Genomic DNA, 25,680 nt, shown 5'->3' on the forward strand with positions numbered 1-25,680 from the left:
TTTGCCACCCAGTCTGCAGTAGATCAGGTAGATTTTGTCTCAGCAGATCAAGTAGACTTTGACAACTCTATAAAACTCACCAGGGCTCCATCTATTCAACGTTCTTCACACACACCTCATTCCATCCTACACCCAGGCCCCTGGAAACCATTGATTTATTTACTATTGTTACAGTATTGCCTCTTCCAGAATGTCATGTAAATTAGAATCATATTAAAATCCCTTTCCAACTAACTTCTTTAACTTAGCAACATGCATTTAAGATTCATCATTTCTTTTCCTGTCTTGTTAGTTCAGTTTTTCTTACCCGAATCATATTCCATTATATGGATACAACCACAATTTATCCATTAACCTACTGAAGGACATTTCAGTGCTTCCAATTTCTGGTGATTATGAATAAAGTTGCTACAAACATCTGCGTGTGGGTTTTTGTGTGAACATAAGTTTTCCATCAGTTGAGTTAATACCTAGGAGCACAATTGCTGAACCATATGGTAAAGCTTTCTTTAGCATAGTAAAAAAATAGATGCCAAACTCTCTCCCAAACTGGTGGTACTATCTTGCATTCCTACTAGCAATGCAAGAGCATTTCTGTTGCTCCACATCCTTGCTATCAAATGGCATTGTCAGTTTTTTGGATTTTAGTCATCCTAACAGCCATGTACTGGTATCTCATTGCTGTTTTAATTTGCAAATCCCAAATGCATTCTTTTGATGCACTTACTTGCCATCTATGTATTATCTTTGGAGATGTGTCGGTTCAGATGTTTTGAACATGTTCTAATTAAATTGTTTGTGTTCTTATTTTTGAATTTTAAAAGTTCTTTTTTATATTTTGCACACAGGTCCTTTGTCAAATATGTTCTTTTGCGAATATTTTCTCCCAATCTATGCCTTTTTCCCCCAAAGAAAAGCAGAAGTATCTTTCCCATAGCAGAAGTTTTTAATTTTAATAAAGTACAAATATTGACCTTTTCTTTCACAAATCATCCTTTTATTGTACCTAAAAATTCATCACCAAATCCAAAATTCAATGATCACACTGATTTTGATTTCTCCTATGTTATCTTCCAGAAGTTTGATACTTTTATGTTTTATATATAGGTCTATAATTTGTGAAATGTGTAAGGTCTTGCATATGGATGTCCAAATGTTCCAGAACCATGTGTTGAGAACACCGTCCTTTCTCCATTTAATTGCCTTTACTCCTTTGTCAAAGGTCAATGGCTATATTTGCATGGGTCTATTTCTGGTCACGCTATTCTGTTCTGTTGATCTATATGCTATTCTTTTGCCAATACTGTGCTGTCTTCATTATTGTAGATTGACAGAAAATCAAGACATTGAGTATTGTCATTCCTTCAACTTCCTCTCCTTTTTCTCTTCCTCGTCCTCATTCTTCACTTTGGCTAGTCTAGGTCTTCTGCTTTTCTATATACACTTCACAATCAGTTTCTCAGGGTCTACAAAATAGTTTACTGGAATATTCATTGGGATTTTGCTAAATCTATATATTAAGAAGAAGTCACATCTTTTTTTTTTAAGTGTTTTATTTATTTATTCATTAAAGACACACACAGAGAGAGAGAGAGGCAGAGACATAGGCAGAGGAAGAAGCAGACTCCATACAGGGAGCCCGACGCAAGACTCGATCCCGGGACCCCAGGATCACGCCCTAGGCCTAAGGCAGCGCTAAACCGCTGAGCCACCCAGGGATCCCCAAAGAAGTCACATCTTAACACTATTAAGTCTTCCAATCCATGAACACAGAATCTCTATTTATTTAGATATTCTTGGACGTTTTTCAGATATAGATACTTGTCAAGTTTATATTTAAGTATTTCATTTTGGGGGTACTATTATAAAGTTATTGTTTAATTTCATATCCCAGTTGTTCATTGCTTTTACATGAGAAATCAATTGGCTTTTCTATAGTAATTTGTATTCTGTGACCTTGCTATATTCACTTATTACTTCCAAGATTTTTTTGTTGTTGTTGATTCTTCATGATTTTTCCCACAATCATGTCATCTGCAAACAAAAAGTTTCATTTCTTCCTTCTTGCTCTGTATACCTTTTGTTTCCTTTCCTTGTCTAAGTACACTGGCTGAAACTTTCAGTACAATGGTAAATAAAAGTGGTGAGAGGATATCCTGGGTTTGTACTTGATCTTAGGGGGAAAGCAGCCAGTTTCTCACCATTATGATATTTGCATATGTTCTTTGTTGAGTTGCAAATGTTCTTTGCATATGTTCTTCATTTATCCTCTATTCCTAAGAAATAGTTATATTCTTTCAAACTGCTATATTTTCTCTAGTTTCGATAATTCTGGTATTTGTGCCATCTCCTAATTTTTGCTCATGGTTGATTATCTCCTTTTGTGCTTCGTAGTTTTGATTATGATATTTTTTCTGTGGAATTCCTGTCCTGTACTCATAAAGATCTACCGATATAGATGTGATAAATTTCATCATGCCAATCACTAAATTCACTTAAATACACTCAAATTCCTTGAGAAGAATTTTAAGGCAAGTAACCAGCTCACACTTTAATATTCTTTTAAATCTCCCATAATTTCATGCACTTAGTACAAAATCAGATCAGAAACAGACCTGAATTCAGTTTCCTACTCAACATTTTAGCTAAACAGTCTTGCCCAGGTTCTTAAATTTCAGAGATCTTACTACCTCTCTTTTAAAAATTAAAACATTCACCATTTTTATTTACTCAAAGGAGTTTAGAAAAGACACAATATATTACCAAATTTGTGAACTCCATGAATGATGTTCTGAACAGATAGATCCTAAGGTACCTCCTTGATCCCTACCTTCTGATATTCATGCCTTGTGTAATCCCTGCTCCTTGAGTGTGGATGGTTTCTATGACTTGTGTCTAGCAAACGTAATATGGCCCAGTTGCTAGGATGTCACTTGTATAATTATGTTCTGCTATATGGCGAAGATGATGTCACTCTTATGGTTATGTTGCATTATTTAATACTGTCTTGCTTGCAGTCTCTCTCTTTTCATGGCTGGCTTTTACTAAGCAAGCTGCCGCAAATCCTATGGCACAAGAAAATGATTCTGACAACAACCTGAGGGAGCTTGGTAGTGTATCTTTCCCCAGGCAAACTTCCAGGTGAGAACTCAATGCTGGGTGACTCCCTGAGTGCAGCCTCATGAATCCCTGACCAGACCCAGCTAAGATTTGCCCAGGTACCTGACCACGGAAACTTTGAGGAAATAAATATGTTTTAAACCTCTAAGTGTGTAGAAATTTGTTAATCAGAAAGCTAATATATGTGCAATGCCTCAATTAAGCAGTCCATGCCTTTTAAAAACCTCAGAGAGGTAGGTATCAAGATGTTGCCCCAGATTTTTGGAAAATCTGCTTTGGAAAGAATCATTTCATTTAAGGTAGATAGGTAAAGAGGCAAAGACAGAAAGATGAGGAGAGAGAAAAAGGGAGAGAAGAGAGCTATGACACTGAAGAATAGCATTCTTTAATTCAGAAAGGTTTTTTTTATTGCTCATATTTCTATAGTGAAATGGATATATAAAGTACAATAATCTTTTGATCTAAGGGGTTCAATATAGTTGTCATGTATTATTTACTATACGTAGATTATATACATCCATAAATACTTAAGACTATATGATCAATACACATGAATTGTACCCAAGTTTGATTTTTTCAGTTCAAACTAGGATTTTTTTTAATACTGTTTGTACATGCAATTAAGATATAAAAGTATTGCAAAGTAGAAAGTGACAAATAAAAGTTTCAAAAAATAGAGTACCAACCACTTTGATATATTGAGTGGTGTGGTGTTCCTTTAGCCACAGAACAGAGTAATTCTCAATAAGCTTGATTGGAGTTTGGTTTATCAATGCCATACTACAAAAATGCATTTTCATAACCAATTGTCAATTAATGAAATCCACCAATATCACATTATTTGATCATTTCAGGATAAACAAAAAACAAAACACTTCACTTTTCAATTCTTTTCCCAGTAAGTTACATCAGAGTCATTGCACACCAGATTACAGAAATGAAATCTTCTAAAGCCCCACTGAGGTCAGATAGTCTGAAAAGCTGTGCTGTGAGAAATTTACCCACATTTCCACTAAACAATAGCTAGTTTTCTTATACTTGTGAACACACAAAACATGACATGCCCTTCCTTCCTGTACTTTGGTTAAGAAATGAAGAAATGCTTTTCTTTTTTTTCCAGAACATCTCAAACTCTTGAGTCTAATTCTTACCTTAGACTACGGTGAAACTTGTTCTGTCCCTTTCCTGCACCTTTTTGGGTTTGATATTTACTGTAAGGAAGAAGAATTACACTATATTTAACACTTAAAGCCATGAGAAAAGCAAATGACCTATAATCTGCTTTCCCAGGTGACTTACAGAAGTTCTCAAAACACCGACCACGTTGTAGAAGAATTAAAGTCACCTTTCCTCAAATAAATTTGATTATTTCTTTCCCCTGGATTTGGCAAAATAGGATTAACAAGATATGTTGCATTCATGTAAGCAGACCGTTAACACAATAACTCTAGTCTACAATGGGAAATTAGCAGTGTTCATCCAATCACAGCTGGTTTGCAAGCCCTTGTTGAAAATAAATGTATTGTTAACCATGCAGTTATCAATGTGCCTATATTTGAAAACTTGCTTGTGGAGGCCAAGAGAAAAACAAATGTGTTTGTTCTCTCATTTACCAAAGATAATTTTTAGCCATGCAGTATCTACAATTTTCTGTTTTAAGTATTCCATGAGGGGCAGGTCAGGGGTGGGGTGGGGGTCCTGTGGTGATGACCACACACAATCAGCACAAGAGTGAAAACAATATCTAGAAAGACTGAGAATAGGGGATCCCTGGGTGGCACAGCGGTTTAGTGCCTGCCTTTGGCCCAGGGCGCGATCCTGGAGACCCGAGATCGAATCCCACGTCAGGCTCCTGGTGCATGGAGCCTGCTTCTCCCTCTGCCTGTGTCTCTGCTTCTCTCTCTCTCTCTCTCTCTCACTGTGTGCCTATCATAAATAAATAAAATTTAAAAAGAATTAAAAAAAAAAAAAAAGAAAGATTGAGAATAGGCCAGAGCCAGAAAGAACTAGCTTCCGGTCTCAGGCCTGCCACTGGCCATGGGCACTTCTCTGAATTCCTGCTCTTTATCTGTATGGATAACATCTAACAGGGTTGTTTCAGGGAATCACATGGAAAAAATCTTTAACCTGCCAGATATACAGTAAATGGCAGACAGCATTGTTACTGTTCCTGAGAAACACAGCACACTGTTTTCATATGAATGGTTCCTAAGCAGAGCCCACTGGATAATTCGGAGTTCAAATAATTAATAGAAAGCAGGTTCCAATTAGAAATCTTTTTATACTTTATTTTAATATTCATTTCTTACCCTACAAGCTTCCTTACTCTCCCCTTTTTTTCTCAAAATGACTCATTCTTTACTCAATTTATCTAAGTGTGGTTACATTCAAAGTCACCTACCAAATATCTCTATTCCTCCCAAACACACACACACACACACACACACACACACACACACCACAAAGCTTTAACTCAGTAAGGACTATTTATTTAATTGTCTGGATTATCTACCCTAGAACACAGGTCATTAGCAGCTGTATCACCAAAACAGAGAAATCACGGACTGGAATGGGTACTAAATAAAAATGTGATTGAAAAGTTAGAAGTAATATGATACCAATATGTAACCAATAGGCAAGAGAGGGCTGAGGCAATAATTGTTTGGAATATATAACATAAAGTGAGGAGTAATGTGAAAAAATCTATAGGAGGAAAATCCTTTTCCTGGCTATAATTTTTCAATATTAAGATATTTGCTCAAAAAAATTATAAAGCTGTATGAAGGATCTTGAGAATTCTACACTTGCCATCAATGTTCAGGCAAAACAAAAACTGAGTTAGTGAGAATGACATTCTCACTCATTTTGTTGAGGCTGTCTATAAAAAAGGAAACTTTATCATAATCTTGCTCAGCACTCATCTTAGACAACATGTTCCCATGGATCTCAAACCCTCATATTATTGTATCTTATACTTCCTGCTTTATTGTTGCTACGGATGTGAAAAATAGCTGATGATCATCTTTGTTTATAATCTTTCACAGGTTTAAACAAAAACATTCAAAATGACCTATTATCAAGCCTCCCTGGAGGCTACTGATCTTAAGCAAAGTTTTTTGACCTACCAATTAACCTATGGAAGGTATCCCAAATAATTATATTCCAACACTCTTTTATTTACACTTGACTCTGGAAAGCTCTCCATTTTTCACATAATCTAGAAAATAAATATCACCCTTGCCTTCACAGGCAGCATTAAAATGAGCAGGAATGTGCATTAATTTGTTATATTATCCAACTTAATACTTAGTTTCCCTACTTTCTGTTTATAACCTGAGCTTTTCTGGTTAAAAAATGATTTAAGAAGCACAAATCACGATACAAAAATTTAAATAAAGGTCACTATTGTCATGATATGGGGTTTCAGTTTTGCAACCCATCTGCAATTTCCCACCAGGCTGGGCGGAATTAATCTACACGAGTCTAGAGATATTTGCGAAATAAGCTAATATGAAAGGTCAGGACAACCCATCAAAACCGACTTTCTTCCTCTTCCACTGCACGGTGAAGGCCAGGGATGAATTTTAAGAGTTGTTTCCGGACACTTCCCCTTCTGTTCTTCCGGGGCAGGGTCCCGAACATGTTTGAGAAGTTGCCCTCCCACAAGGGGGACATGGACCCGCTGCTGGCAGTACTAACACTTCGGTTCCTCCTCGAAGAAGACCTCTTCGGAAAATCATCTCCATCCTTGGGGACAAAGCACTCATCATCTGTGCTTGTCTGTCGACTGAAGCCTCCTCTGCTTGAGTCCTCAGACACACACGTCTGGTAGCCATCCTCGCTGTCCACCGTCATGGAGCTCAGGCAGCTGCTCTCACTCGATAGTCGATTCCGGTCCAGGAGGGCTGGGCCTGGCCCAGGCAGGGTTCCAAACAAAACTGACTCATCTATGTCCATGTTTTCCAAACTTGGGCAGTTACCTGTGTTACCTAGAATGCAGAAAACAAAGTCTACTGTGGAATGGGTATGAGCATCATTCCCCATAGGTAAACACACCCAAATTTCTCTTCAAAGGGTGTAAGAAAGAGTAAAGGTGAGTAATATTTTTCCCTGAGTTTCACCTGTATGAATAAGTGATTATTTATGAGACTGCTTGATAAACCTTATAGTGGTATTTCCCAAACTATTGTTCATGGACTAGCTTCCATGTAAAAAATGTTCCCTGGTCACAGAAATAGTACTGGAAATTAAATAAATTTAAATAGCTTCTTCATGTAAAAATAGTCAAGTCATCTGAGAGTATGCTGGTATGACTTGTCAAGCTCCAAAAGTATCACTTCTTAAACAGAAGTGACCCTACAACCTTTTATTGAAATTCTCACAGAAATGGCATTCTAAAGAGTACACTCAGAAAAAAAAAAGAAAGAATATACTTGAGGAAATGCTGTCTTACAGACTTCTTCCATTAAGTTCCTCGGATTTTTAGTTACCACATTTTTCAAGGACTTATAAAATTCTTATAACATCACCCGAAGTGTATGGGAAACACATGTAGCCTCCACCTGTAGGCTGATTATAGATAATTCAAAACAGAAAGGGTATCTTCCAACCTCAATATTCCATGTTTCTTCCTAGAATACTTTAATACTTAAATGCTTGGAATAGTACCGTACCCAGAAAACATCCCTGTCCTCAAATAAGTAACAATTTATTTGTAGGAGCTGAGTTTTATCTGCTTAGCCGATTTTTTTCATCAACCTTTCATAACCTGCATCTGGGCTCTCCAAGCTCAGATTTTAATTGCACATCAACATCCTGTCCCTGCCCTACTTGCTTATGCACTGAGCTGGCTGGTATGCTGCTAAAAGGAAGGGGATTATTTGTTACACCAGCCTGAGAACACGGTAATTAGAAGGGGACTCTGCTTCAGGAACAGCAATGGAACACTGCACACTCAGAAATGGTTTTACTCTGCGCTGATTATTTCTCTACTGTCACTTTCCTTTGTCCTTGATGAGCAATACAAAAAGAGCCTGATTTTCCATTTAATCTGCAAGGTTGAAGACGGCCAGCTCTGCACTGATTCGTCAGAATGCTTTCCTTTTTTCCTAATAAAACCTACTTTATTTCATCTGGCAACAGCCTGATTGGAAAGCAATTGAGAATCTCATACCCTGTGTATTTATTCTAGGTCTAGAAAAAGCAAACTAAAGAATTCCTTCAATCTCTCTCAAAAAAAAAAGTGTAAAACAATGGGTTTAATGAGGAGTCATTCCCCTTAATCCTGAACTAAAGATCTTGTCTACAGAAGCTATTCCTATAGAACCCCAGGACTGCCTATACACAATAGGCCAAACCTCATCTCCACTCTAGAATGTTCCAGGAGCAGATGCAGAGGTTTCCCAGACATCCTCAAAGTCTACAGAAATCCAAGAGTGGCTAGATTTAAACCTGTGTCCTGCTAGGAAACGTCAGACCCCCAAAAAATCTGCTACAATTGTTTTAAAATATTAATTTGAAAACATAATAAAATATTAATTTAAAAACAAACAAGAGAAATAATTTATATAGAAGCTTCATTTAAAAAAACAGAATTTCAAAATAAACATCAAAGCCATATATTAGTGCCTAATTATGAGTTAAATGTATCTTTTATTCTGTAAATAAATTATTGCCTGAAACAAACAAAGTTAAAGGTTATAAATAGACTTTAGCTCAGGGTTATCTGAAGAAGGTATAACCTGTATTTCACACTAAACCGTGAAGCCACCGTGGCGTCCCCCAATTTTTTTTTAAGCAGGCTCCATACCCAGCACAGAGCTCAACATGGGGCTCGAACTCGTGACCCTGATATCAAGGCTGGAGCCGAGATCAGTAGACACTCAACCAACTGAGCCACCCAGGTGCCCCCAAATCAATTAATTTTAAACCCAACCATTCCTTTCAGAATTTACACAGCAGCAAGAGCCATGCATTTACTCTTTGAATGATCGCTGGTATTTCCCGTCTTGGGTTTGCAGGCCATGAATAAGCATTTCTCTGCATTCACGTAACTTATATAATATGTACAAATGGTAGGAGCTCTACCCAAGAAGCAAGCTACCATTCCAGCCTCAGTAATTTCTGAGAACTACACAACCCTGAGCCACAAGCATTCTCAGAAATTTAATTCATCCATTGTAATAGTAAGAAAATCAGACTATTATTCCCACTGTTCTTCTAAAATCTCCAGGTGCTTCTTGCAAGTGTGTGCACACATGTGAGTGTGTGTATGTGTGTGTGGTTTTGTGTGGATATGTGTTATATGCATAGAAGAAGGGATGTGACTTGACTTACTCTCTGAAAGCACAAGTAAATCCAAAGGTCATGCCAAAAAACCCCCAGAGACCAGTATTTTTGATCCATGCTAGACAATGTTTTCTTATAATGATGATAATCTTACAACAACTTAGAGGTCGAAATACCAAAAAGATGAATGTTAGTGTGGTTTCTTCTGAACAGGAAATCACACTTACCATGAAGCAGACGCTGTTCCTGTAACTGCAGAGATCTGAACTCCACCCATTTTTTCTTCAAGGTTTGCTGATAAAAAGGAAAAAGAAGTGTTAATTATTGGGAATCCCCAGTGAAGGTAGCAATTTACCTCTAGATGTTGCGATTTGTCATTAATATCTTTCCTTCCTTCCTAGCACTAACAAACTCCTCCATTCATTTGAAAGATTATTTTCTACACAAAAGGGAGATATTGGGAACATTACTTCTGCAAGAAATAATCTAGTAGCATCAACAAGTTGAAACTATGACAAAGAAAACAACTGGCAATAGAAACAATGACATTTATTTATTTATATAGTCTTAAAAATATTACAGAACCAGATTGCTTGGGTTTGTGTATATTTACCAGCTGCTGAGGCAAGGAATTACACTCTAGGCTTCCCCTGTGTGTAAGATGAAGGCGATAATAGTATCTAAACCCTGGGATTATCCTGAGAATTGGTAGAGTCAGTAGGACAGAAAATGTGCAAAACAGTGAACAGAGCTTAGTAACTGTTCAGCAAGTATCATCATTCTATCAGCCTGCACTGTTAAAGCAGTGTTTATCGCTGCACACCTATGTACTTTCACAACAAAAAGGGGAAGCCAGCCTGTCTGAAAGGTTTCCTTGGAGGGCTAAACTTAGAACACCGCTAAGCACCCTGTCTTCTTGGCTGCTTCCTTCCTCAGCTGCCCAGCACATGCGAGCAGCGGCCCAGGGTGCCATGAAGTGGCTGCTGTCAGGGTCAAGACTGCTCATGAGGCGTGGCCTCTTCCATCAAAGGGGGTGATGAGAATCAAAGCAAACCACGCAGAGACATCTGACAAGGACAGCTGAAGGCTCACTCTCCCTCCCGCCCTTTGGCCTTGCCCTGCCGGCTCAGATCCCCACATCAAGCCCAGCAGACAGGCACAGCTCAGCTTTGCCTGTGGCCACTTAATCCCAAGGAAAGGCAGCATAGTTGGAAAGGAGCGCTCCCTTGTAAGAAGCAGTCTAGGAAAGGTAGATGGAGGCTATAAAGGAAGAGGGGGGGACAAAAGTACATTTGGAAGGTGAAGGCCTAAGGAAAAGAAAATAATAAAATCACAAGAATGTCATCAAGTGCTTAAGGGAAGAATGGCTGGTTCCTCAGTTTGGGGACTGAACACTCACTGGGCCAGATTTCCAAGCCTTGGTAACAGTAACATTTAGCATTAATCCTTACGATTACGTATATAATATGCAAGCACCAAATCAAAGCCATAAAATGGCCGGCTTAGTTAAAATTTCTTGTTCTTTCTGCACTACATGATAGTCAGCATGACTATGAGACTGCTGATCTGAGCCACAGCTCCTTTTATTTGTGCAAACTGTGGTCCTATGAAGGTCAGAGTTACGGACCCACAGAGAAAAGAACCAGCAAGGATCTAGTCCCTTCCTTTTCTCTTAAAGGAATCTATCTCCTGCAAGAGAAGAGAGTCCAGGGGAAGAGCATAAGGATAGGTTGATAGTCAAAACTAAATACAGAGAGAAGAGGAAACTGTATTTTTGCACTTGCTATTCAGAAATATGAAGTCAGGCCTTGCCAAATAGCTAATTTTTGTGAAAATAAAGGTTTTAAAATATCGAATCTGTTGATTTGGCCCAGTCATCTAAGTACGTCATCACTTAAACCAAGAAAACACCAGTGTAAAGAGCAGATGTGTCAAAGTGACTAAGAGTTTTTAGTCTCTCTCTCAGCTTCCCCATTTTCCTCACAATCTGTTTCTGCCTGTTATTAACATTATAGCTGTATATTTGGACAAATGAGACCTCTCACCATTAGAAGGAAATTAAAGCACTTGGGAGCTCTAACCATACTGGGCCCTATCACCTCATTGTATCAAGCTCGGAGCCTGGGATATAGCAGCTGCTCAGTAAATATTGATTGAATAAATATATCAAAGAATGGCTTCCTGAAATAAAACTCAACTATCACAGATGGATATTTTGAGTTGGATATATTTCCAATGTTTTCAATATATATAAGACATACAGCTACACATTTCCATCTTTACTACTTTTATAGTGCTTTCATGGATAATATGCCGTTTAATTTTCTTAACTGTCCTACAAATTTCCAGATTAGAAAATAAAGGTGTAATGTAGTAAAAATACTTTCCAAGGGCTACAAACCCAATAAAAAGCAGAGCTAGATTAAAATGTAGCTCCTCCAGCTAGCACAGGGGATGTGCTGTTTTCATGTTAAACATTTGAATCATAGGTCATAATAAAGGGAATCCCTGAAAAACATGGCTCAGAAGGGACCACTGTTTCTAAAGAAGAGCTTGTGGCCTCATGGAGTCTTTGAAAGATGAATACATAATTACATAGGACACACAAACAAAATGTCACTGTGTGAAGGGGGAGCCAACTTGACCTCAGTTATAGGTCAGATCCAGACATTTCTGGTTCAAGAGGTGAACTGGAAATCTCATAATTTTCAAGATTAGAAGAGGAAAAAAAATGCAAGAAGATAAGAAGGAATGAACTCAAAGATCTGCTGGGCCTGGAGAAACAGAAACAGGTAGGTAGGAATTTGGATCCTGTGGCAATATATAGTTTAAATGCACTTATTTATCTGAAGCAAAGAACAAAGACAAGTTTCCTGCTTGAGAAAAGAACCTTGGCTGAAGCTCTACTACCATGAAAAAGACAGTAAAAAAAGCTGATGATGGTGGCTATGGCTCATGTAGACATGCCCGGAGAGGCAGGAGAACATAAATGTAGTCTTATAACCTGAGCCAAACAGTACACTAACCCTCTAGGAAAGCATGCTAGCTGCCACACCTGGCTCTGGATTGGGAGCCTTGACAATGCAGGGTGCAGACAACCCAAGTACAATACTGAGTGGAGGCGAAAGACCACCATGCATAGGAAGTGAGCAATATAAACTCCAAAAGGTATGAAAGACAACAAAATTGAAAGTCAGGACATGGATTCTCTCCAAAGAAAAGGAAAACAGAAGAGTGTCCAAAGAAGACTTTAAAACAAAAATATTTATAGTCCTCGGAGGAAGAAATGAGATCAATGTCAATCAGAACAAGAAATCTGAAACAAAGAAATAAAACAAGAACAGATGAACATGAAAAAGAATGATCTGAAAATAAAAAAAATAATTCTTAAAACTCAATGGAAACAACTCATTCTGCACAGAATATAGACATTACTGAAGAACTCAACAAGAAAGTAACAAAAAACATAAAGTGATACAAAATATAAAAGAGTGGTTAAGAAGCAAGGAAAAGAAAAGATGCTCAAAAATGTCTAACAGGAATTCCAGATGATAGTTCAGGGAATGGTGAAGAAGGTATATTCAAACAGATCAAGCTGATAGTTTTCCAAAACTAAAGAAACTCACAAGTCCTTAGATTGAAAAGGTACTGCAATGTCCAAGCAGTAAAGATTTAGAAGTGAATCTAGACTTAATCACATTTCAGCGAACCTTTAGATCAGTAAGACAAAAAGAACATCTTAAAAGTAACCAGAAAGACAAAAGATTGCCACGAATTGAAACGCTGGTTTTTGAAGACTCAAAAACAAAATCCTCTAGAAAGAACTACCAAGAAAAAAAAGAGAGAAAAATAGAGAGAAGGCATAAAAAGAAGTACAAATAAAAATGAAGACAATCTTTTTTGTGAAAGAAATTGAGAACAGAATTTTTATTATCCACACATACAATAAATTTGAACAATTAAAAATTTACGAACAAAAAACATTAATTCAATAAAACCAGCTCCAACAAAACAAAACAAACAAAATAGAAAGCCCAAGAAATCTTATAATTAATAAAGAAACTGAAACAGAGTTGAGAAGTAGAAGTTTAGAAGCTAGAAGGGCAAAAAAGAACGTTAAGTCCAGATGATTCAGATAGTTATAAGAATTTTACCAGAGAAGAAAGAGAAAGATTCTCCCCAGCTCATGCTAAGAGTCCAGTAAACATGATACCAAAACTAATGAAAGATAGTTTGAGAAAAGAAAATTGCAGCCTATACTACCTATAAAATGAAGCTACTTTCAAAAATCCTAAAGAAAATATTAACAAATCAAATCTACAATTAGATAAAACAATCACAAATTATGACCAGGCTGTATTATTCTGGATACACAAGGGTGGTTTTACATTAGAAAATCTTTAAATGTCATTCACCATATTGACAGATAATTTTAAAATAAATAAATGAGAATAACACATGCAGGAAAAAAGTGTGTGATAAAATTTGATACACAAGCACTATGAAAACTACTAGAGGGGGAAAAACTCTGGGTGGCTCAGCAGTTTAGTGCCTGCCTTCGGCCCAGGGCATGATCCTGGAGTCCCGGGATCTGATCCCATATAGGGCTCCCTGCAAGGAGCCTGCTTCTCCCTCTGCCTGTGTCTCTGCCTCTCTCTCTCTCTCTCTCTCTCATGAATAAATTAAAAAAAAAAAAAGAAAACTACTAGAAAATTTAGTATGGAAGAGAGTGTCTCAAATCTGAAAAGTATGTTCATACAGAGAGCTCATTCCTGATAGGAAAAAGTAGAAATCCCCTTTAAAACCAAGAACAAAACAAGGATGTCTATTATTTTTTAAAAAAAGATTTTATCTATTTATTTGACAGAGAATGAGCATGTAAGAGCACAAGCAAGGGGAGCAACAGAGGGAGAAGAAGGAGGCTCCCCAGTGAGCAGGGAGCCCAATGCAGGCCTCGATCCCAGGACCCCGGCTGGGATCATGACCTGAGCCTAAGGCAGATGCTTAACTGACTGAGCCACCCAAGGTACCCCAAGGATGTCTATTATTATAGTTTCTATTCATCACTGTATTGTGAACCCTACCCAGTGCAGTAAAGAAAGAGAACTGTATGTTATCCTTAATAGTCACTGTCTTCACAGAAAACCCAAAATAATCTACAGATAATTTGTTAGAAATTGCACAGTTTAGAAATAGTTTCAAATATACAGTTTGAAAAACAGCATAAAATTGGTTTTACATATCCATACATCAACCTCAATCAAAATGTTTATTGTTTTTTTAAAGAAACTATAATATGAACAAAAATCATAAGCAGAAAGGAATATATTTAGTGAAAAATATATAGGATCTATTTGCATAAAAGGATCACACTTTATTGAAAGATGTAAAAAAACAATTAAAAATGGTAATATTATGGGCAGCCCCATGGCCCAGCAGTTTGGCGCTGCCTTCAGCCTGGGCTATGATCCTAGAGACCCAGGATTCACTCCCACGTCAGGCTCCCTGCATGGAGTCTGCTTCTTCCTCTGCCTCTGCTTCTGTGTGTGTGTGTGTGTGTGTGTGTGTGTGTGTGTGTGTGTCTTGAATAAATAAATAAAATCTTTAAAAAAACACCCACAAAACATTGATTTAAAAAATATAGAAAAATAAAAATGGTAATATTATGAACACTTTTCCTCTAAGATCAGGAACATGACATGGATGTCCACTTCCACCACCTTTATTCAACATAGTACTAGAATGCCTAGCCACAGCAATCAGACAAGTAAAAGAAATAAAAGGAATTTAAATTGGTTAAAGAAAAAGTAAAACTGTCAGTACTTGTAGATATGATACTATATATAGAAAACCCTAAAGATTCCACCAAAAAACTATTAGAACTAATAAACTTGGTAAATTTGCAAGATACAAAATTAAAATACAGAAATCTATTGCATTTTATACACTAATAATGAAATAGCAGAAAGAGAAATAAAACAATCACACTTCTAATTGCATCAAAAAATATCTAGAAATAACTTTAATCAAGGAAGTGAAAGACCTACGTCTAAGAAATAGAAGACATTGATGAAAGAAACTGAAGACAATGCAAATTAATGGAAAGATATACAGTGTTCATGATTTGGAAGAATTAATACTAAAATGTCCAAAGTACCCAAAGCAGTCTACAGAGTAGTAATCTATCAAAATCCTAGTATTTTTTTACAGAAGTAGAACAAATAATCCTAAAATTTGTATGAAATCACAAAAGACCCCAAATAGCCAAAAAACAATCTGGAGAAAGAACAACAAAACTGGAGGTAGGTATCAGAATCTCAGAATTCAAGATATACTATAAAACCAAAGTAATCAAAACAGTATGATACTAGCACAAAAATAGATACATAGATCAATGAATTAGGATAGAGAGCCCAGAAACAAACCCACACTTATATGGATAATCAATCTATGACAAAGTAGTTAATAATATATGATGAGGGAAAGACAGTCTTTCATAAATTGGGAATATTGGACAGCTACATGCAAAAGTATGAAACTGGAACACTTTCTTACAACATACACAAAGATAAATTCAAAATGGATCAAAGACCTAAATGTGAGACATGAAACCATAAAACTCCTAAAAGAAAACATAGGCAGCAATCTCTTGGACACTGGTCTTAAAAACATATTTTTGGATATGTCTCCTCAGGTAAGGGAAACAAAAGCAAAGATGAACTATGGGACTTACAACAAAATTAAAGGCTTTTGCACATCTATGAAGCAAAAAGGAACCTACCAAATGGGAGAAGATATTTGCAAATTATATATCCAATAAAGAGTTAATATCCAAAAAATATAATTTATACCACTTAACAACAAAAAAACCCCCACATAATCCCATTAAAAATAGGCAGAAGATCTAAATAGACATTTTTCCAAAGAAGAAATATAGATTTTAACAGACCCATGAAAAGACATTCAACATCACTAATCATCAGGGAAATGTAAATCACAACTGCAATGAGGTATCACTTTACATCTGTCAGAATGGCTTATATTAAAAACACAAGAAATAACAAGTGTTGGCAAGAATGTGGAGAAAAAAGAACCCTCATACACTATTGGTGGGAATGTAAACTGATGCAGTCATTGTGGAAAATAGTATGGAGCTTCCTCAAAAAATTAAAAATAGGAATACCATATGATCTACTAAGTCCACTACTGAGTATTTATCCAAAGAAAACAGAAAGACTAATTTAAAAGATATACGCACTCCTAAGTTGTAGCACTTTAAAAATATAGCCAAGATATATAAGTAACCAAAGTATCCATCAATAGAGGAAGGGATAAAGGTGTTGAGATATATATATATATACACACATACATACATACAGTGGAATATTACTCATCCGTATAAGGAATACTATCTTGCCATTTGTGACAACAGAAGTAGGCCTAGAGGGTATTATGCTAAATGAAATAAGTCAGAGAGAAAGACAAATACCATATGATTTCACTTATTAGAATGCAAAAAAAAAAAAACCCACAATCAAACAAACAAAAAAGCAGAAACAGATTCATAAATACAGAGAAGTGGTGGTTACCAGTGAGGAAGGGAGACGGGGAAGGGGAAAATAATGGTGAGATCCTCCATCACTAAGAAAACTCACTACCAAACAGATGTTAAGTGTTTTCAAATTGAAATATCTACATAAAATGTAGTATCAATCAAAATTCCAAAATTTATCTATAGAACTAGATAATCTGAGTCTAAAATTTATATAGATGGTCAGAAGAACCAAGAATAACCTGGAAGCCTTGTTTAACTGGATAGCAATACTTATTGCAAAGGAATATATACTGAATTTGAGAGAAACAATGGATCAGAATATGGAGCCAGTAAGAAAATCCATGCATATAAGAAATTTGCTTAAAAACAGAGGCTTCACTGCAGGAGCATTGGGCGGGGGTGGGGGTTGGACTAAAATAAATTATACTTGGGAGAACAGGGTATGGAAATAAAAGAAATAAAGTAAAATAAAAAGAAAATTAGAATCCTATATCTACCACATACACAAATTAATTCTGGATGAGTTGAGGACTTAAGTATAAAAAAAGGAAAAACTTTCAAACTTTTGTTAGAAAATATAGAAAATGCAGATTACCTACAAAGGATAAACAATAGGAGCTCTTTCATAAGCAAAAATATCAAAGGCATAATACATTTAAAATGCTAAGGAGACAAAACAACAACTGAGAATAGTTTAATCACCTAATCAAACTCTCCTTCAACATTAGCAGTAAAAGATTTTTGGGGGTAAGCCCTACTTACTCTTCCTAAAGGAAGTCCCACAGCGAAAAAGTAAACCCACAGAGAAGGAAGAGAAATAAGCAGCAAGCACGTCAGTTCAACACGAGTGAGTGTATGTGCTCACTACCGGCTACTCAGAACAACCACTTGTAGTGTTTCATTCTAAAAATTGATAAAACAATAATAAAAAAAGATGGAGTCTTAAGATGAACATTTAAATGTTGAGGTCTTCTGGGGATCCCTGAGTGACTCAGTGGTTTAATGCCTGCCTTTGGCCCATGGCGTGATCCTGGAATCTCGGGATCCAGTCCCAAGTTGGGTTCCCTGCAAGGAGCCTGCTTCTCCCTCTGCCTGTGTCTCTGCCTCTGTGTGTGTGTGTGTGTGTGTGTGTGTCTCACGAATAAATTATTTAATTTAATTTAATTTAATTTAATTTAATTTAATTTAATTTAATTTAAAAAATAAAAAATAAATGTTGAGGCCATCATGATGCTCTGAGAGAGGATGGGTATATTGAAAAATGTATCCCTCGTTTGAAAAAATTGCTAAGTATGGATATTACAACTTCAAGAGAAAACATTGAAGGAACAGAAATTGCTTAGAGACATGAAATGTGTTTTTTGCAGGACAAGGCTATATTCCATGAAATCCAGACCTATTTGTTCAGTTATGTTTTGAATAACACCACCAATTTGTTTTGTTTCTTTCCTTTTTCTGCAGAGAGGTAAAAGAGCTAGGTTTACTTAATAAAAGATCCTCACTAATATTCTCTTTTTTATAAAAACAAATTATGTTTTGACAGCTTTAAAAAACAAATATAATATGAAGTACTGTTTATTCCATACAAAAATTTAATGATAAAATGTTAAAGGCATTCCCTTTAAAATCAAGAATAAGATTACCACTATTTACAATAGTCCTAGCCAATGCTGTAAGAGAAGAGAAGCAAATTGCATAGTTGACACTTGAACAATACAGGGGGCTGGCATGCTGACCCCTGCACAATAAAAAATCCACATATAACTTTGCCTCCCTAAAAGCTTAACTACTCATAGACCTACTGTTGACTGGAAGCCTTATCAATAACATAAATAGTTGATTAATATATATTTTATACATTACATTATATACTGTATTAATAAAGCAAGTTAGAGAAAAAAAGTATTTTTAAGCAAATCACAAGGAAAATACATTTACAATATTGTAACATTTATTTAAAAAAAAAAAAAACAACCCTGCATATAAGTGGATCCATGCGATTCAAACCTGATGCAGTTCAGTAGTTGAATCATCAAGGGTAAATGAGCAAATTTTTCAGTATCTGCAGATGATGTTATGCCTATGTAAAAAAATCTAAGGGAATCAACAAACCTATTGGAATAGAGAGCTCAGGGAGACTGTCAGATTTAAAAAATTACTCAAAAATCAATAGCAACAAAATAAAAGATCTTTTAAAATTAAAAGATCACCTTTATAGCAAGAAAACTTAGAAGGTACATCAGAATAAGTATAATAAAAAGATATATAAATGTGTATACAGAAATGATGAAATGTTTTCAAAGTACCTAAAAGACCTGAATTAAAAGGTCAAGATTCGGGCAGCCCCGGTGGCTTAGTGGTTTAGCGTTGCCTTCAGCCCAGGGCATGATCCTGGAGACCCGTGATCGAGTCCCACGTCGAGCTCCCTGCACAGAGCCTGCTTCTCCCTCTGCCTGTGTCTCTGCCTCTCTCTCTGTGTCTCTCATGAATAAATAAATAAAATCTTAAAAATAAATAAATAAAAGGTCAAGATTCTGTGTCTGAAGGAGGAAAGGTGAACACCATAAAGATGTCAATTGATATTTATTCTATAAATGTCAATTCCGATCATCATCTGAATAGAGGAATTTTACAAACTAATTCAAAATATCACAATAAGTAAAATGGCAAGAGTATAAAACCAGAGTTGACACAGAAGGAAACAGGCAGGGCTCACTGAGGAATTAGACCCGAGGGGGGTATACAAGATAAAAGATAAACATAGTAATTCTATCCTCACGGGCTCAATAATTAAGAACACTTACTTCATAAAGAAAATTCATAAATGCCAGCTGTCACTAAACACAGTCCAAGCGACAACCCGCCTGGAAGCCCTGCAGTCCCTGCCCAGACTGGCCAGCGCACGGCCACGCGGGGCAGGTCTCAGGGAGAGGGGTCAGGGGGGCTGCGGGACCCTGACTCAAACGCATACGGAGGGGGTCTGCACATGACAGGCTGGCCAGAGCCACAGGCTAGCAAACTGAGATGCCCAAGACCCTCAAAGAGCCATCCCAGGGAATCTTCTCTGAACATCCTGCATCGTGCACTATCTCCTGGAAACGTTTAACTTTCTTTTCCACTCCACAGTTGCTTGCGTGTTTGCCACGAGAGCAGATTCAAGGACAGCCACAGGAGCAGAGGGAGAACCGTGTCTGTAGGAAGAATGAAGCAGAACAGGACACAGAAGAGGACAATGGAAAAGCAAAACTTCCAGGCCCGCCTGCACATATGCAGCACTTGGAAAAATGTGGAAAAGACCAGCGACTCCTCCTTTGTTTTTTGTTTTTTCCCCCAGACAAATGTAAATCAAGAGAGATCACAGGTGCATGAGTGAAAAGTTCTTCAAGTGACGTGCCTTCCTGTTGCCTTCCTGAGCCTCATAGAAACACGGAAGGAGGAAGGAAGAAAGTGATTTGCACTGGTTTATGGAATTTAATATTCCTGTAAAGGTAATTGTGTGGCTCTTGATAATTCAGCAGTTTAGACTCATCAAGACATTTCATCTTCAAGGGCTATTTCAATCCCTCAAATAGATTTTTATTCTACTACTCACACATTCAAGGATGAAAAATGTGCCTCATTGTATTAAATTAAATTACCTTTAAAACTTGCAGTTTTGCTTCAAGCTCTGCTCTTTTGAGAATCATTGTTCCATTAACAGTCTCTATCCTGTTTTAAGAAAAAAAAAGGGCGGGGGGAGGGGAACAGCATGAGAGATCCTTTCAAACTAGCACCATCCATAAGGAGTACTACACTTTGAGCACAGACAATACTTTGAAAAGCAACCTAAATGTTATGATTCTCATGGTGTTTCAAGTACCTGGACCTAGGTCAAATCTTCCCACAACATTCAGAGAAAGAAAATGGAAAAACAAAAAAATCCCAAAAATCCCATTGAGAGGGTGGTTGAAAAGAAAAGATATTGGTTAACTTGTAAACTGTAGCTCTTTTTTGTACAGACGCCACTCTAGGGCAACGATTATTGGTCTCTCCTGGAATTTACTCTTATGGGCTCTGACTGAATCACCTATTTTATTCAGTGAATGCTCACGGGGCATTTAGTACGTGCCAGACTGTCGACACCATGCTAAGCATGAGTGGTCCAGCAGTGAGAACAACATGTAATGGGAATTTTCAAACAGTGGAATCAACATGCCATTTCTTGGAAAAGGGAAAATCCTTCTTTCCTAGGATTCTAGGAACCTGTGCCTCTGGAAATTGCCTTCATTTTGCAACTAGAACAAACAGAGCCAGAACCATTATGAGCCAATAACCTTCATATGACTCTCACATCTCAGAACCTTTTAAGTTTATAAACTTCAATCCTAGAATTATCAGTTTAATGGTGTTTGTTTCTCCCTATACTAAATGCCTTTCTAAAAATAAAAAGATTTGTTCTATCCTGAGTGATTTGATTTGTCTTGTGGGCTCATGTTGAGGCCTTTATTTTGACTACTAAGTCAATAATCTGAACAGGATAACACATTTCATGTGTGAGTCACACACCTAAGCATTTTTAAAATATCGGTTCAGATTCCTTCTGATAAGTTAGCTGGAACTATTTTCAGATGCAGAAATTTTTCAAGTCATGGTAAAACAATAGCATTAAATATGAAGACCTATTTTCCTCTATTTCTAATAGCACCCTTCCCAAGATAACGCGATGACAATTCAAGCCAAGATGTCTGCTTTCTCATTAGGGTGGACTTGTGTCTGGACATTTGGGAGGATCCTATGAATCCATTTCAATCGGACTCTAATGCGCATCTGACCTGCCCAAGCAACAGATGTCTATGCACAAAACCACAGGCACACATCAGTTGTTCGCTTCAGTATTTACACAGATGTTGCTCATTTTCCTGATCTCTGGATCTCCATTTGTCTCCACCCCTTACTCCCCAACTGTATGCCTGTGTCCTGCCACTTTACCCATTTGGAACGTAGCTTTCTGTTTCTAACTGCCACCTTTCCCCCTTAGACTCTCTATGGCTCCAACCTTATAGATGCAAGCTCTCTGGAGTAAAGAGCACCCCCATCCTCTACCCTGAACTCACAGGATTCAGAGTTGGACTAAGTCCCCCACCATCAGGAGTCATTTTTTAAAATGACACCCGCACACTCCCAGGACATCTTTGAAATTTTAGACTAGGATGGCTAAAGGAAGAGCATCCCGCAGATTTTCTTTCTATTGGCAGCTTGTAATGAGCAGCTGTGGGGTAGCTGAAGAGAATGGATCCTGGCATCCGGAGCAGGTGGTCAAATCCTAGCCTAGTCACTTATGAGATCATTGATCTTAATTCCACCTAATTTAAGCTTCAATCGCTTTAATCTATAAATAGAACTAAAACTAACCTCACAAAGTGCCTGTGAAGAATGAAGGAGATCATGTAAGACCCACCTTGGTTAGAATAAATCCTGAACTAAGCCTGACAAGACCCATGCTCTGTCCCCTGGCAAGCTCCCTGCCTTCATTTCTTATACTCTCTCTAATCTACCAACCAGCCATCATACTGCTTCTCTCTCTTGCTCACTCTCTTTCTCTCTTTCTCTCTCTCTCGGCCATGCCAAGCCTATTTTGAGAATTCAGAGGCCTCTCTCTTTGCCTCAAATGCTTTCACCAGGAGTTCACATGACCATCCCTTCTTTTAGGTCTCAGCTCAGATTTCCCCTCCTCAGAGAAGATCCCTTTAAACACCCAAGCTACAGGAGCAGCCCCCTTACTCACTATTTTATCCCACTCCTTACCTTACTCTCTTAACAGCAGTAATTAATAATTGAAATATCAAAACTACTTCTTTTGGAGGCTTTCCTTGTCCATCTCCTTCCACAATTAATAAAGCACTACAAGAGTTTTTGTCTGTCTCTCCTAAGTCTATCACAAAACTGGAAACATCATTGAGCAAATTCCATCTTTTAACTAATACTGAAGTCTTATTAGAAAAGCCAGTCAAATATCTAGCTGAGGAGGCCAATCTCCCATTAGTAATTCTGGAATATTAGTAGGTGTGAGTGTGTGTGTTGTAGGGCAGAGAGGATTGAGCAGACTTTTTTCTTCCTTCCAAATGGGACACTAGAAAAGAGTAACAATTGCCTTGTGGTATAAGAGCAAAAACTTCAGCCCTTCTGACCTTTTATTTGTTCTAACCACAAGATTATATCAACCATGGAAATTGGACCAGTTCCTCTCTGACCAAAGAGAATGTGTGCCAGTTTAATTGAATTTGACATAGAAAAATAAATTTTCTAAATGCTATCCCTCCCACACAGACGTTTGGGCTATTGATGTCTTCTGACTTCAGATGTTGACAGTATGTTCAAGTTTGAGGAAACCTTGAGAAACAAAAGGAACTGATAAAGAATGTCTGTACCCAATCCCAAAGTTATGGTGCACTGCCTCCCTTCTTGTGATCCTGAACAAAAAGCCTATTCATTCACTCAACAGGCATTATAAGAGACTGTAACATTTTTGAAGCCCCGCGGAAGCAGATGGATAGTTACCTTAACAGGTTTCCTGAAGATCTGATCAGGTCAACAACTTGTTTGTGGGTAAAGCCTTCTGTGTTCACACCATTGATGTTTGCAAGGACATCACCTGGGAGATGCCAAGAAAAACGAGTCGTTAAAATGCTGCCTAAATAATCCCTCCTGACACAAAAAGAAAACAAGCAAGCCCCAAACCTTAGCAACATAAAAGAGCTAAGAAAATTCAAAGCAACGTTCAAATCCCAACCTTTGATATCAGAAAGTTTTCTTTTCTTGCTATTTAAATAATTCCTAACAAGAGCAAAGCTACAAATTACCAGTTTGCAGGCCAGCATGGTGTGCTGGGCTGTCCTCCTGGATTTTGCAAATCAGAGTGCACATCTCTAGGGAGCACATGTTCTGGTTCTGGAGCCTGTAAGTCTGCAAAAATTAGAGTGATACATAATTACTATTCAAAGAACTCAAAATCTGGTGTTGATTACCTTAAGCAGTACAGTAGGTAAGTACAAAGAACAATTTGGAAAGGCTTTCTTGAATATAAACTGAACCAAAGATACCAATCTTGATATTCTATGATGCAATTCTATGATGCCAACTCCATTCATCTACAAAAGTGTTGTGGGGGGCACCTGGGTGGCTCAGTCAGTCAAGCGTCTGCCTTTGGCTGGGGTTGTGATCCTGGAGTCCCGGGATCCAGCCCCATGGGCTCCCTCCTCAGTGGGGAGTCTGCTTCTCCCTCTTCCTCTGCCCCTGGCCCCCACACCCCCACTGGTACTCTCTCTCAAAGAAAAAAGCATCTTGGCTTGAGACAGAAAGTAGGATAACACTGGCTCGCTCAAGATTTTGAATGTTCAAGCCCAAGAGATCACCTGATGCTGTTATTATTCGGTATCTGTTAAGAAAAATCAGGTTTCTTATTTCCCAATAGAATAAAACAATAGCAGCCAAAAGCAAAAAAATCTCTGTGTAGTTCTCCCAAGCTAAAGTACTCATTACAGGAGCATATGGAACAGTACATATCCAGGGAGGGAGATATGCCAACAATAATTATTTTAAATCAGAGCTCTGCAAATAATGACAATCTGCCCTGCATTTTTTTCAAAAGTACTATAATTGACACGATTACCTTCTTGTCTAAGTGGTCTCGTATGCCTGCCCTGAATACTCACCGGTTCGTTAGTTCGCCAACCAAATTAGAAAAAGTTATGCTTCGTCTCTTGCCTCAGTTTGGCAAAAGCAGTTTGGTTTTCTTTCTGTTTTTATTTTTGTTTCAACTTGTACCACGAATACTGAACAAATATTGCTAGATATAGTGGCCCGATGACCTATACCAAACATATTTCCTTTTTCACACGTTTAAGGTATGAAGCCTATTCTATTTAGAACCAAAATCAGTATCCAAGTTAAGTAATCTGATTCCTAAGATTAAACCACATTACAGTACTGCTTCCTCATGGAGAAATTAAGGTCTGATGTTCATTCCTTATTTTATAGACATACAGGCTCCAGAACCAGAAGTCAATCGCATGCAAATAACTGCCAGAAGCTTGACTTGGTTAACATCTAAGGAGTTGCTATTCACTCTGCAAGGCATTCAGAATCCCCATATCATAAAGGTAGAAGAGACCTTCTAAAGATCATTTAATATACTTCCCATCTATGACAGAGACCTCTTTAACGGCTTTTCTGCCAGAAGTCTTCTTCCTAGGGCCTGGACCCTTCCAGGAATGGAAAGGTGATCTAGATCTGGTACAGGAACCAAGGCTCTAACAGTCACTCCTTCGGGAAACCACTCCTCTAAAAGTTCGAATTATTAGCAGTGAGCGTCTACCCATCCAGATCCAGTGACCAAGGGAGTACAGTGAGAGAGAAACGTGCTGATTTCACAGCGGGCATATATATCTGCAACCAGGGTAAAATGTGCGGCTTGGCGACAGAGAGAAAAACAGAGGCCCCAAAGTTATGAACAGAAATAGTCAAATACGTCTTTCTCTTTCACCAGAACTTCTTGGTCCGATTTTTAGAGGCCAATGACAGAACAATCCACTGCATTTCTTAGAGACACAAAAGTCACGTTGCCCTCTCTCATGTCCAATGGCCTTCATGCTAACACCTGCCACTGGCTGATCTATGGTACCAGTCATGTTACTAAGTACTTTACAAGATGTGTTATTTCATTTGAAACTCCTAAAAAC

At 37.6% G+C, this 25,680-nt stretch overlaps 1 protein-coding gene across 2 annotated transcripts in view; it reads right to left on the reverse strand.

The window, feature by feature from the left end:
* Positions 1–3,504: 3,504 nt before the first annotated feature.
* Positions 3,505–25,680, reverse strand: part of LOC121472162 (cytohesin 1 interacting protein) — a 73,887-nt gene continuing 51,711 nt past the window's right edge. For both annotated transcript variants that reach the window (XM_041723255.1, XM_041723254.1), the window contains exons 4-8: positions 23,803–23,905; positions 23,501–23,594; positions 20,602–20,671; positions 9,636–9,702; positions 3,505–7,109 (exon numbers count right to left, since the gene is read on the reverse strand). In XM_041723255.1, the coding sequence (XP_041579189.1) occupies positions 6,652–7,109; positions 9,636–9,702; positions 20,602–20,671; positions 23,501–23,594; positions 23,803–23,905 (792 nt within the window). In that variant the 3' untranslated portion in view covers positions 3,505–6,651. The remainder of the gene's footprint in view (positions 7,110–9,635; positions 9,703–20,601; positions 20,672–23,500; positions 23,595–23,802; positions 23,906–25,680) is intronic.

Source organism: Vulpes lagopus, chromosome 11 (genome assembly GCF_018345385.1).
Source record: "Vulpes lagopus strain Blue_001 chromosome 11, ASM1834538v1, whole genome shotgun sequence".
NCBI classification, from domain to species: domain Eukaryota; kingdom Metazoa; phylum Chordata; class Mammalia; order Carnivora; family Canidae; genus Vulpes; species Vulpes lagopus.